The sequence below is a fragment of the Fundulus heteroclitus genome, chromosome 16, assembly GCF_011125445.2.
Source record: "Fundulus heteroclitus isolate FHET01 chromosome 16, MU-UCD_Fhet_4.1, whole genome shotgun sequence".
Taxonomy (NCBI): Eukaryota; Metazoa; Chordata; class Actinopteri; order Cyprinodontiformes; family Fundulidae; genus Fundulus; species Fundulus heteroclitus.
The window spans coordinates 5,545,869-5,560,913 of NC_046376.1; the positions used below are offsets into that span (position 1 = coordinate 5,545,869).

At 41.8% G+C, this 15,045-nt stretch overlaps 1 protein-coding gene across 5 annotated transcripts in view; it reads left to right on the top strand.

Moving 5' to 3' along the window:
- Nucleotides 1–15,045, top strand: part of cgrrf1 (cell growth regulator with ring finger domain 1) — a 75,233-nt gene that overhangs the window by 38,189 nt on the left and 21,999 nt on the right. For 3 of the 5 annotated variants that reach the window (XM_036148771.1, XM_036148773.1, XM_036148774.1), the window contains exon 3: nucleotides 3,852–4,029. In XM_036148771.1, coding sequence (XP_036004664.1) covers nucleotides 3,852–4,029 — 178 coding nt within the window. Of the gene's footprint in view, nucleotides 1–3,851; nucleotides 4,049–15,045 lie in introns of all 5 variants that reach the window. The other 2 variants (XM_036148772.1, XM_036148775.1) reach the window with 1 other exon arrangement.

The following is a 15,045-nucleotide window of genomic DNA, read 5'->3' on the forward strand; positions in this document are numbered from 1 at the left end:
GTCTCGGGAGGGGGAAGCAGTGCAGTACCAACACTTTTGGTGGTGTACTGCTGACCTCGACTGGGGACATCATGTGTTGTTGGGCAGAATACTTCGATGACCTCCTTAATCCCACTAACATGTCTTCCATTGAGGAAGCAGAGCCTGGGGACTCTGGGTCGGTTTCTCCCATCTCTGCTGCTGAGGTGACCGAAGTGGTTAAAAAGCTCCTTGGTGGTATGGTCCCGAGGGTGGATGAGATTCGCCCTGAATACCTTAAGGCTCTGGATGTTGTGGGGCTGTGTTGTTACTGGGGTTGTGATCCCCCTATTTGAAAAGTTAGGAAAAGGTTCTGGAAAGGAGGGTCCGTCGGATAGTTGAATCTTGGATTCAGGAAAAGCAGTGTTGTCTTCGTCCTGGCCATGCAACACTAGATCAGCCCTATACCCTCAGCAGGATCCTGGAGTGTGCATGGGAGTTTGCCCAACCACTCTACATGTGCTTCGTGGATCTGAAGAAGACATTCGACTGTGTCTCTCGGGGGTCCTGTGGGGGGTACTCCCAGAGTATGGAGTACTGGGCCCTCAAAGAAGGGCTTGGGGTCTCTGTATGACTGGTGTCAGAGCCTGATCTGTATTGCCAGCAGTAAGTCGGACTCGTTTACAATGAGAGTTGGACTCTCAGCCAAGATTGCCCTTTGTCACCGATTCTGTTAATAACTTTTATGGAGAGAATTTCTAGGCGCAGCCAAGGTGTTGAGGGGATCCGTTTTGGTGTCCGTAGGATTGCGCCTCTGCTATTCGCGGATGACGTGGTCTTATTGGCTTCATCAGGGCGTGTTCTACAGCTCTCAGTGGAGCGGTTCACAGCAAGTGTGCAGCAGCCGGGATGAGGATCAATGCCTCCAAATCCGAGACCATGAGCTGGAAAAGGGTAGCTGTGCCTTCTCCAGGTTGGGGACGATCTGCTGCCCCTAGTGGAAGAGTTTAAGTATCTTGGGGTCTTGTTCACGAATGAGGGGAAGATGGAGCGGGAGATCGACGGGTGGACCGGTGCTGCGTCTGCTGTGAAGCGGGCGCTGTACCAGTCCATTGTGATGAAGAGAGAGCTGAACCAAAAGGAGAAGCTCTCGATTTACCGGTCGATCTACGTTCCTACTCTCATCTATGGTCATGAGCTTTGGGTCATGACCGAAAGAACGAGATCCCGGATACAAACGGCCGAAAGGGACAATAAAATAAGTGCTTGTATGGGAGAAAATGAGGCCTACTAGAAAACTGTGTTTTGTGCCACCGTTTGGCATAGGAGCAATGTAGGCTGACAAACGAAAGGGTGGATCGAGACGATCGAAACAACCCCACTTGAGAAAACGTAGCCCCATCCTGTGTCTTGCAGTAGCTGTTTTTTTACCTCACTGAGTGCCGGTATGGGTGAAAATGAGGCCTACTAGTAAAACAGTGTGTTTTGTGCCACCGTTTCGCATTGGAACAATATAGGCTGACAAACTTGGTACCAAACGAAAGGGTAGATTGAGACGATTAAAACAAGCCAAATTTGAGAACACGTGGCCCCCTCCTGTGTCTTACAGTAGCTGTTTTCTGACCTTACTGGGTGCTGGTATGGGATAAAATGAGGCCTACTAGAAAACTGTGTTTTGTGCCACCGTTTGGCATAGGAGCAATGTAGACTGACAAACTTGGTACCAAATGAAAGGGTGGATCGAGACGATCGAAACAAGTCTACTTGAGAAAACGTAGCCCCCTCCTGTGTCTTGCAGTAGCTGTTTTCTGACCTTACTGAGTGCCAGTATGGGTGAAAATGAGGCCTACTAGTAAAACAGTGTGTTAGTTAATAAAGATGCCATATAATGTTTAAGTTTATAAATTACTTCATTTTTTAAAGAAGTAAAAAAATTTGTGGTGCACTTACAATTACAACAATTACAAATGTGGTATAAGAAGCAAAATAATGTAAAACATGATACTGAGCAATTACACAAGTTGGCCAGATTTCATACAGTGGGCAAAAACTTTAAGATGCAATATGCACTTGTAATTACACATGTTGGCCATAGGTAGGACGGTGAGCAAAAAATGTTAGTTGCCACACACACTTGCAATTAAACGAGTTGGCCAGTGGCGGCACGTGAGCAAAACCCTCATTCATCTAAAATACCTCCTCATTAGGTCCAGGAAGATTTTCCTAGATTTTACCACTAGGGCTACTAATAAGCCATCCTCTATCTGTTTCTGGGCTCCTCCTTATTGGGACCATGATTTTGGTCCTAACTTTTCCTTCTGTCCTAATATGGAAGGTGATTTGCTTAGGAATGGTCTCGAGAAGGGTGGTAATACAGGAACACACACACACACCACTTTCCCCCTCCATCCACACCTCTCTTCTTGACGCAACACTCCGTTACAAATACATTATTATGGCTGGTGGAAATGTTGGCGAGGCCAAGCTGACCAAAGGCTTTAACCTAGCGGCGCGATTCAACACAGTGGGACCTAAATACAAAGCCACATAGCCCATGGCATGACAGGGAGCGTGACGTGACCAGCTCCAGCTAGCTGCTGGCTCCGGTTCAGTGCAGTGGAGTAACTGACTCCCCCAACCACAAAAGGAAAATCATGCAGCTGGCAGTGGCTCGGCGTCAGTCAGTTGGATTTTTCAATTACAAACACACCTTCCTTACATTTGACAGCATTTAGAAATTAAATAAACTTACAGGGTAGTTACTGCGTTGTGGTTGCCACCTTCTGTGTTGGTACAGAATTGTTTTTGAAAATCTGTTTGTTAGCAAACTCAGACTTAAAAGTCCCCATAAATGAACTTCAGCCAATTTTCTTTGATTTTCACGTCCTTTGGAAGTAAGTGGAAACTTTCATCCATTTTTTTCACCCTCAGACATCCGCTCCCCTTTTTTTAGTAACCACTGGGAAGTTAGTTTGAGGTTGAATATTGGATATTCGTGGATATTCGCGCCCCGGGCATCTGGCTCTTGTTCAAGCCGATACAGGAGAGCTGATCTGGGGCTACCATCTATACGCTTCTCTGCCTTCCTCCTCTCAAGTGGAGCAGTCATACATCCTAGCATGACAAATCAGCTGGGGGAAGAGGGGAAGGAGAAAACTGTTTGCTTGATGGTGTGCCCTGATTGGAGAATATGAATTGCATAGAAAGACAACCTAGATAGAAAGATAACCTGTTTTCTGATCTGACCGTTTTTGAAGCAGTCAATTCGAAACCTTTACAGTTGCACATTTGTTTCATGCTGTCTTTTGGTATGTTTACATACATATCATACTTTGTGGTAGAGAGGAGTTTATTAAAAACTCTTAAAAACCCTCTTAAAAACAAATCAACAATATGATGATAATAACATTAAACAAAACAGCTCAGAATCAAGAATCTTTTATTCCCACCCTAACCCTTACCATGGTGAAATTACCTTTGAGGCAGACACCAGCTTAGGATACACACAAAAAACATGACACATATACATCAGACCTTAGTATTTACAGTTTTTTCCCACACATTAGAGCATACAAGTTTGTATCAGAGTCCGAGGGCTCTTTGAATAGTACTATCGGCAGATATCTAAATTATGGCATCGGGATTTGTTTGCAAGTGAAACAAATGTGGATCAGTGCATCCCTCCAGGAAACAAGAGAAGAAGTCCAGCTGCCTTCTACTCCAGGACTCAGGATTGTCATATCCTGGATGACTGAGAATCTACACCAGCATACAGCTCTAAAAAGCTATAAATACACAGTTCTGGATCTTTTCTGCAAATGTTCTCTGTATTTGTACAATGCATCCAGTTATCCAACGCCCTAGCTCTAACTCAGTATCCTCTCCAATTATAGATGGTGTGTCACTGAGAACTTGCTGTCTGGAGCCTTGTGTACTGAGCTGTTTCTGGGGCTGTGAAGTCAGTGCTCTACAAGCAGCACTGCACACCCATCAACAAACCTTGAGGCTCACCAGTTCTCAACACTTCCTTGAAGCACTGCACCTTCGCTTTCACTACCATGAAACTTTCAAGTATCCTTTACATTTGGAGGTAACGACAAATTGACAAAGTTTTTTTGTTTGAGGTAATATGTTAGGCAATTTGTTGCAGAGTAGGGTTGTAACCGTATGTAAAACTCATAAGATGAAACACACTATTGAATTCATGAGAACAAAATGGGACAAGATTTCAGTAATACTGAAAATTTTAAAAATTTTAAAGTTCAAAGTTATGCTGAAAAGGTCTTTATTCTGCAGTTTTATAGACTTTACCTAAAAAAAGTATTGTCCTTATATCAGGATTCTTGTCAGACTTTAGAACAGTGTGTTAACCATCCATGACCTATGTTCTTATTAAAATATCAAATTCAAACTGAACATTCCAAAATCTGAACATGAATAAAACATAAATAAACCATTAAGTACAACATTGCTTTTCTTTTTTAGATTTAATTTCCTAACATATTGTACTCTTTACCTAAAAAAGAGAAAGTGCAAACTAGGTAGAATTTTTAAATGCTTGAAGAGTTAAAATGTTGAATTTTGTGGAATTAACAAAATATTTTTGAATTTCAATCAAACTGAATTGCCTCAATGTCAGATTCACAAATTACAAGTAACATTCCGCCCTGCCTATTTAATTGCCATGCTCTTTTTCATGAAAATAACCATGTCCACATTTTCTGGCCATAACTGTGACCTTTGGGTACTAACTATGTTCCCTGCAGTTTAAAAAGACAGCCTCACAACAGAAGTAGCATGGATTGAGAGGTATGCTTAAGCAAATGAAGCCAGCATAGGACATTTTGGGTGTAATTTTCTTTTCACCACCTCAGCAGGCAGTTTTTCACTTGAATAGATTAATTCTGTAGTGCTCAAGTTCTCTGAGGTCCACCAGTTGCTTCTCCTTCCCGGGAAGAAGGCACCACAAGGCGGGGGGAGCGGAAAAAAGGGCGGCGAGGACTCGGGCGAGAAGAGAGCCGCGAGAGCGAGCCGACGAGAGAGAGCGAGCGAGGAGCGATCCAGAGAGCGAGAAGTGGCTTATGAGCGATAGCGAGAGCGAGATCGAGAGCGAGAGATGCATAGAGATAGCTAGAGGCGGCTGATCGCTATGTCGCTATAGCTATAGCTCTCCTAGCTAGCTCTAGATCTCTCGCTCAGTCTCTCTCCTATCTCTCTCTCTCTCTCTCTCTCTCTCTCTCTCTCTCTCTCTCTCTCTCTCTCACACTCACACTCACACTCACACACACACACACACACACATATGGACCGAGGAAAAACACCTACAAAGTGAGGGCCGGTAGTTCTGAGCTACTTAGACAGATAAAGTTTTTATTTTCTGTCACTAGGTGTCACCCACACACAATACACCACTTCAGATTTTGCAAAATAATTAAAATTACCAAAAAAGTTTTTTACCATCAGTGTGAGGACTGAGGAGTTCAACCAACTTTTTTGACATTTTTAGTAATTAGGAAGTAAATGTACTTAAGATTTGAAAACAAACATGTTTTTTACGTTTTACTGATTAATGCACTGAAGAATAAACCAATGCTGCACTAAAATTGAAAGCTTGAGGTTGTGTGGCTCTGATTTATAACCCCCTGATAAATTAATAATTTTAACAAAAGACTTTGCATTCACTTTTATTCTAGGGGCATATTGATTGGGATTCCTTTTTAGTTTTTCTGTATGATTATTTTTTAATTTAGTTATCATTGGCATTAAATATTTTGTTTATATATAATAAACATGCTGTACTGTCCTAAAAAGCCCATTTTGATGAATTTATTGATAAAGGTTTGTGTCATAATTTTAACTGAGGCTGTCATATATTTCATCATAACAACAATTCTTCTTTACACGTATTTTAAACAGCAAATAAATCTACTGTCCAAAATGTTAAAACTCAGGAATCCAAAATAAAAATTATTACTTTACAGGAAGAAAACAAGATACACGATTTCTTAAATATCTGCCCATAATAAGCATTAATTAGTCCCCAAGGTCATTTTATATGGGGCCTAAAGTGATACCAGCAAGATCTTTGAATGGAATTATGACGGAAAATCCGCCATTTTGTGAAACACTTGTTTTGCCTTCCTGCTGCAAGTGGGAGAGGGTTTTGCTGCTTAAAAGTTATCCTTTTCTGGGGCTGAGTGGAGGGCAGCAAGTGAACAATAGGAGCATGCACAGAAGGTTGAATAGGGGTTCCCTCAATGTCAGAGGGATACATTTGCCATCTGGCCTCTGAACCTGCTAGGACCAGGTTGGAGGCCCAGAAATGACCCACCCATAGCATCACCAACCTATGGAAAGTGGCATAAGATTATTTTTTGGTCAAAAGTTGAGTTTTGGCCCAGATTTGGTGAGGCTTTGTGACTGAAGGAGGCAAATCTGACTGCTGACCTTTTGTGACCTTTTAAGTTTTTCCCTTTCCTTTTTGAGGCACTTTTCAGTGGAGGATTTTGATTAATCTCACAGTGTAGCACCTCCTGATAATGCGGAACACAACCCCATTAGCGGCTTAGGACTGTCATGTTTCTAAACCTAAGTAGCTGTAGGAAGGTTTCTGTGCTCCACAGATGCACCAGAAATGGGAGTTTGTTTGACCCGGCTGCTAGGGCTAGTAAGATCCGATCTGGATGTGCGTGTGACAGTTTTTAAAAGCCTGATTAGACGATTAAAACAAGACCTCCCTTTTCTCTATAACCTGTTGGCAAGTGCCAGAACTCAACCCTAACATGACGACTGAGGCCTTTGAGGCTTTCTATTAGGCATAGGCTGGAAGCAACGACTCTCCTTTATCAAAAGCTTAAAAGTTATCCTTTTCTGGGGCTGAGTGGGGGCAGCAAGTGAACAATAGGAGCATGCATTGAAGGCTGAGTAGGGGTTCCCTTAATGTCAGAGGGATAAATTTGCCATCTGGCCTCCAAACCTGTTAGGACCCAGTTGGAGGCCCAGAGATTACCCACCCGGCCCCATACTGCCACCAACCTGTAGAAAATGGCATAAGATCCCTTTTTGGTCAAAAGTTCAGTTTTGTCTAAGGTTTGGTGAGGCTTTTGTTTCTGAAGGAGGCCAGTCTGACTGCTGACCTTTTGTGACCTTTCAGGTTTTTCCCCTTTTCGAGGCACTTCTCAGTGGAGGATTTTGATTAATCTCACAGTGTAGTGTCTCCTGGTAATGCGGAATACAACCGCATTAGCCATTAAGGACTTTCATGTTGCTAACCCAAAGTAGCTGTAGGAAGGTCATAGAAAGTTTGGCTCCGCCTACTTTGTAGAAGCTTTAAGGGGGAAGCTGCACAACAAATGCAGGCTACATTGGACAATGCGTCTCTGTTATGAGGTGTCAAAGGTAAATTTTTTGCCAATTCTTGCCCCTGCCACGCCCAGATAAAATGGTCCAGTGATACCAAACTCACAGAATCCACTCAGGCTAATGCTCTGAACAGCATTTGTGAAAATCAGCCCTCTACAACAAACTCAACCAATTTTATCAATTTTAAATGATACAGGTAGGTTTGTAGGAGAACTAAAAGACACTTTGCTACTGAAGAGACATCTGGGAAAATTGTACTTAATATAGAGCCACCTAGATTTCCAAGCACGTTCCAGACTGCAAGAGAAACATGGCCTGCGAATTTGGGGTCTGTAACTGCTCCAGGGGCTGAGGGACTGCTGTTTAAAAGCTCACTAAAGTAATACTATTGAGGAACATGTCCAAAATGGAGTGTGTTTCGGGGTCCTGGTCATTATAGGAATGTTCTTTTGAGGTTTTCTTGGCACTGTTGAAACAAGGCTAATCAGACCATCAAAACAACACCAACCATTTCCTAATTAGCCACTTCTATGTCCCACAAGCAGCCATCATTTATTACCAAGGTAATTTCAATTAGACCATAAAAGGGCCCTTTAATACATTTGAATGTAGTCAAAAAGGAACTTAAGGCCTCTCAGAATGAGTGTGTTTGAACCACTGAGCTATATGTAGCCGGGGCATTCTGTCCCAGAAGCATAGTGCTGCACACTCTCCCTCCTGCCATATATGGAGGACACTGGGATCGTGCGCAGCTGGGGGTTAATGAGAGGCAATCAGCCTTTCCAGTTAAAAGGGGGCAAATGGGTAAGGAAAGCACATTCGAGGCAGAGGATTCCTGTAAGGTATGGCTATCATTGAGCATGAGATTGCTGCAGAATGATTTGGTTAATCCTTCCTTTTGATTATTTTAGGCAACCCTTTTTGCAGGCAAACACAAAGAACCGTGGACTGTTTTTTTCAGACTAGAGGTAAATTGACAGTTCCAGGCTATCTGGATGTTTAAAGTGCTGTTTTTAACATGATTTCTTTTGTGTGCAGGCTGACCTGTTACTGTTTCAGTTGGAATTTTAGTTCTGTTTTGCTACTGTTTCTTTGGTTGTTTGGTCCCATCTTAATTACCGTTTCACCACGGTTCCAGATTGTTTTGTTGTTTTCTTTCTCTTTTAGTGTTAGTAAAAGCAGGGGAGGAGTTGTATTCTTCGGCTGCTGTCTGGGTTCGACCCACCTGGGGCCCTATGCTGTCCCTGGATCCTGCGCTGGTTTTATTCAGATTGAGTTAAAGGGATTAGTGGGAGGAGAGTTTGTTTTCTTTTTGTATTATATGCACCAAGGTTTTGGAGTGAGTGTGTTTTTGTTGGGGAACACTAAGGTGAATTCAGTTTGTGTTTTGTAGTTGTTCTCCCCCCCCCCCCCCCCCCCCCCCCTCCCAAGGGATCTAATTAATTCAACTGGGTTTTTAACTTTTCTTCACAGTTAGCAGGATCCAGACCAGCATAGGTGCTCACTTTTAAACTAGTTAGTTTTTTTTGTGTACAATAAAATACATTGATTTCTGTTTCTTGGTACCTGTATATTTAATAAATCATATATTTAATGGGAAACCGTGCCTCTGCTATTCCTTGCAACTTCCTTGACCTGGTACAAAAAGGGTCTAACGCATAGAAACGGTACCTGAGGTCACATATATAATACACTGGAGTGCTGATTTTGCCGAAAAACTGAAGTCACTGGCCGCCATCTTGCTACTCCCTACTCTCTCAGAATCCCATAGGATTTGGTTGCAACAACAAGCAGTTTTCTGGCTGTGTGAAAACGTTTCACAGGTAATTCTACAGTCAGTGGATGTACTAACACTATCAACTACTAGGAAATTAGGTGCTGAAATATTTTACATGTTATTTATATTAAATGTGTATATATATATATATGCATATATAAGTATGTATACACATATGTAAATATATGTTTTTGTATATTGTTATTTATATATAAATGTTAAACATATATATTTAAATGAATAAAATGCAAAATATTTCAGCACATGACTTTCTCAGTACTTGATAGTTTTAGAACATAACATAAAAGTATATGGCATTTTACATTTTAAAAGTCTTAAGCCCCCCCTGAACATGAGAAAATCCTCGTTATTCGATGTTGTAGCGCACATATTCCCTAGTTACTGGGGGAAAATAGGGAGTACCAATATGGCGGCTGGTGGCTTCAAAGCGACTCGTTCAAACAGACGGTGATTAGCACTCCAGTGTATTATATAGCTCAGTGGTTTGAACCCATTGCTTCACACTGCAGAATCTGATCTGGACATGCTTGGTACCGTTAAAAAGGCGTAAATGATATGAAGAACAGGAACCCATGCATTACTTTGTCACTTCATTCTGCAAGATATAAATGGCCCCAGAACATTAGACCTTAGGGCTCCACAGAGACCCCAAAAAAACAATTGTGCTGTGGGGGGTGTGATGGACGTCGGAGGCCATCATTTGTTATGCGCCATCTTCTATGAGTCCTTAAATATCCTCCCATAATAAGCATTAATTGGTCCCCAAGGCCATTTAAAATGGGGCATAAACTGGTACCAGCAGGAACTTTGAATAGAGTCATTAGGGAAGATCCGCCATTTTGCAAAACGGGAAGAGCTGACCAAGAGACTGTTACATGCATGATCTTTTAACTATATCCTACAGCTCGCACAATGGTCCATCGCTGTGCTCAACTGCCACACCAGGAATGGGAGTGTGTTGGACCCTGCTGCTAGGGCTAGGAGGATCCTGTAATGATTGAATGAATTATGTTTAGGTCCACTAGATGGCGATCATGAGTTTATGTGAATGCATAAATGTAAAGAATAGGACAACAGAAGCAGAGAGAGTCTTGATGATACACCTGTGAGAAACCTGTGTGAGAAGATCCATGAAAGGAGACTTGAATAAAAGAATCTGAGCAAGACAAGAGGCCTGGTAATTGCCAAACACGAACATAACATGGTGTCAGGAATGAACTGAAAGGCCGACCATGGAGCTGAAACCACCGGAGAGCTTGAAGCTGACAGGAAATGTGGATGAGCATTGGCGTGCTTTCAAACAACGCTTTCAACTGTATGTCGCCGCAATGGGGTTGGAGACAAAGCCGGAGCCAAGAAAGGTAGCAATGTTGCTGACCATAGCAGGAGCGCAGGCTTTGGAAGTCTACAACACATTTGTGTTTGATGAACCAGAAGACAAAGAAAAGTTGGATGTTGTGCTAAGTAAATTTGATGATCACTGTTCTCCTAAGAAGAATGAATGTTATGAGAGATATGTGTTTTGTTCCCGAATGCAGACTCAGCATGAACCCTTCGATAACTTTCTGACAGACCTAAAAGTGAAAGCTCAGTCGTGCAATTTTGGTCTGCTGAAGGACTCGATGATCAGAGATCAGATCGTCTTTGGAGTACGTGATGGGAAGCTCAGAGAGAGACTGCTGAGAGAAGTTGAACTGAACCTGGAAACAGCAGTAAAGATGTGTCGGACAAGTGAACTGTCTCTACAGCAAGTAAGGACATTTTCTGAACTTTCAACAGGAACTACTTCACAGTTCAGTGATGGAGCAGCAGCAGTAGGAGTGGTGTCCTGTCAGAGGAAACGACATGCACAGACGGGGCAGCTGCAAGAAGAAGCCGTTATCAACTGTAAGCGCTGTGGATCACGGCATAAAGTGAGACAATGTCCTGCTTACGGTAAGCAGTGTTTAAATTGCCGTGGAAAGAATCATTTTGCAAAGCAATGCTTTATGAAGAGGAAAGAAGACAAGAAGAGGAATCGTGTAAACTTAGTAGATGATACTGACCTAAGTGATACATTCTTTATTGGTGTTGTGAGCTGTGAAAATGAGTCAGAAAAAGTGCAGCGTGTTGACAGAGATGATAAATGGATAATGCCTTTGTTGATAAATGGAACCATGGTTAAGTTCAGATTGGACACAGGTGCGAAGGCGAATCTCATAAGTATGTCCGATATAAAAGAAATGCAAGTAAAACCTCATCTAAAAGAAGTAAAGTCGGGTCTAAGAGACTATAATGGACAATCAATTGAGTGCATTGGAACATGTCAGCTGAATGTGACAGTTAAAGGAACAAAACATTGTGTGTTCTTCTCAGTTGTAAAGGAAGATCGTGAGTCACTTTTAGGTGATAAATCCTGTGAAGAACTTGGACTGGTGAAAAGAGTTTATCACATAAATACTGAATTAAATGAATCTAATAACCCTGTGGATGCAATGCTTCAGGATTATGAGGATGTCTTTAAAGGACTAGGTGCTGTACCCTGCACATACAAGATTCAGCTGAGAGAGGGCGCTCTGCCTGTTGTGCATGCTGCTCGTCGCATACCAGCACCACTGCGAGAGGGGTTGAAAAATGAATTGGACAGAATGGCCAAGTTGGGAGTCATTCAGAAGGTGGAAGAGCCTACAGATTGGGTTAATTCCATAGTGGTTACAAAGAAGAAGAATGGAGAATTAAGAGTATGCATGGATCCAAAAGATTTAAATGAGAACATCAGGAGAGAACATTATCAAATACCCACTCGAGAGGAAATAATCAGTGAGATGGCTGGAGCAAGTTATTTCACCAAGTTAGATGCATCACAAGGGTTCTGGCAAGTAAAGCTGGATGAAAGCAGTACCAAGTATTGTACCTTTAACACACCTTTTGGAAGATACTGTTTTCTAAGACTTCCTTTTGGGATAAAATCGGCACCAGAGATATTCCATAAAGCAATGGAGCAGATCATAGAAGGCTTGGAAGGAGTGAGAGTCTACATTGATGACATCATTATCTGGGGATCAACAGCTCAAGAACACAATGACAGATTGAGACGCGTCATGGAGCGCATACGGAAAAATGGATTGAAGCTCAATAAAAATAAATGTGAGTTTTGCGTCGAAGAAATTATGTTTCTCGGAGACAAACTATCTGCCCAAGGTGTTCAACCAGATAAAGATAAAATACAAGCCATCTTGAAGATGCCACCGCCTGTCGACAAAATGGGTGTCCTGCGCATTATGGGGATGATTAATTTTATAGGAAAATTCATTCCCAATTTGAGTGCAAAAATGACAAACATTCGCAGACTCCTGTGCAACGATAGTAAGTTCCAGTGGACAGAAGTTCATGAACAAGAGTGGAAGGAACTAAAAAATATCTGACTACGGAACCAGTGCTCACCTTCTACGATCCAACTAAAAAAATAAAACTGTCTACAGATGCCTCAAAAGATGGGCTTGGAGCAGTTCTTCTTCAGGCTGAGAATGAACATTGGAAGCCAGTGGCTTATGCGTCCAGAGCCATGACGAAAGCTGAATGCAGATATGCTCAAATAGAAAAAGAATGTTTGGGGCTGGCTTATGGACTTGAACGGTTTCATAACTATGTGTATGGTCTGCCATCTTTTTTAGTTGAAACTGATCACCGACCCTTGGTTTCCATCATAAAAAAACATCTGAACGAGATGTCACCAAGGATTCAGAGGCTTATGATGAAGATGCTGAGGTATGAATTTACGCTGATCTACACTCCAGGGAAGCATCTGATTCTTGCAGATGCTCTGTCTAGAGCCCCTACGGACAAAAGTGTGAGTTCAACTGAAGAGGATATTCAGTGCCATGTGAATTTGGTGTCCACTGTGTTGCCTGTGTCAGATGGCAAGTTACAGCAAATAATTGAAGCAACAGCTAAGGATACAGAGTTACAGTTGGTCATGCAGAATATGGATGAAGGATGGCCAATAGGCTCATGTTCCCAGTTCTTCAAAGTTAAAGCTGACCTAAGCGTGGTGAATGGGCTGTTACTGAAAAACAACAGAATTGTGATTCCACAAGAGTTAAGACAGGACATTCTACAGCGGATTCATGAGGGTCACCTGGGCATTGAAAAATGTAAAAGAAGAGCTAGGGAATCAGTTTTCTGGCCTGGATTGAACAAGGATATTGAGTTGTTAATAAGTAAATGTGACACATGTCAGACATTTAGAAACAGACAGTGCAAGGAACCTATGATAACAACTGACATTCCAACATCACCATGGCTGAAAGTGGGAATGGATTTGTTTCATTTTAAAGGTAAAGATTATTTAGTGATCATTGATTACTATTCAAATTATCCGGAGATGGCTCTGTTAGCGAATATTTCATCAAATTGTGTCATAACTCATACTAAATCAATCTTTGCAAGGCATGGGATTCCACATATTGTGGTGAGTGACAATGGACCATGTTTTAGTAGTAGAGAATGGCAAAAGTTTGTGGAACAGTATGATTTTAAGCATGTAACATCAAGTCCTCAGTATGCTCAATCGAATGGAAAAGCGGAGAAAGGAGTTCATATTCTTAAGCAACTTCTGAAGAAAGCTGCAGATGGTAACTCTGACCCGTATTTAGCTTTATTAAGCTACAGATCATCACCATTGCAATGTGGATTTTCACCTGCTGAACTTTTGATGAATCGGAAGATTCGTACAACTCTACCAAGTTATGAAAGTAAAGAACAAGGTGCAAAGAAATCGTCAAAGTTGGAGTACAAGTTACGAAAGCAGAAAGCAAAACAAAAGTCATATTATGACAGATCAGCTAAGATTCTACCCCCACTGTCATACAAGGACCCAGTAAGGATTCAGGATGATAAGGGATGGAATACTAAAGCAACTATTCTGCAGGAAGTAGCTCCACGTTCATTTGAAGTGAAAACTGAAGATGGACAAGTTCTGAGACGAAATTGTCGCTGAGTTAAAATGTCTGCATATTGTAATTCATGTTTTTAAATGAGTGTTAATTAGGATAGGTGAAAGTGAAGTAAGCTTCATTATATTTATGTGGTATTATGCTCTATAGGTTTCATACAATGTCTGTTGTTATTCTTTGATAGGATTATTTTTGTAACATTCTTACTTTAAAGAAAGGAGGATGTAATGATTGAATGAATTATGTTTAGGTCCACTAGATGGCGATCATGAGTTTATGTGAATGCATAAATGTAAAGAATAGGACAACAGAAGCAGAGAGAGTCTTGATGATACACCTGTGAGAAACCTGTGTGAGAAGATCCATGAAAGGAGACTTGAATAAAAGAATCTGAGCAAGACAAGAGGCCTGGTAATTGCCAAACACGAACATAACAGATCCGATCTGGATGTGTGTGTTACAGTTGTTAAAAGCCTGATTAGACGATTAAAACGAGACCTCCCCTTTTCTACATTACCTGTTGGCAAGTGCCAGAACTCAACCCTAACATGACGACTGAGGCCTTTTATTAGGCATAGGCTGGAAGCAACGACTCTTTTTCATCAAAAGCTTAAAAGCTATCTTTTTCTGCTGCTGAGTTGGGTGCAGCAATTGAACCATAGTAACATGCACAGAAGTTTGAATAGGGGTTCCATCAACGTCAGAGACATCTGCTGTCTGGCCTCTTAACCTGCCAGGAGCCGGTTGGAGGCTCCTTGCACCATAACTCTGGGCACCATAGCGTCACCAACCCATAGAAAATGGCACTAGATCCCTTTGTGGTCAAAAGTTCAGTTTTGGCCCAGATTTGGTGAGGCTTTGTTACTGAATGAGGCTAATCTGACTGCTGACGTTTTGTGACCTTTGAGGTTTTTCCTCCTTTTGAGGCACTTTTCAGTGGAGGATTTTGATTCATCTCACAGTTTAGCATCTCCTGGTAATGCGGAATACAAC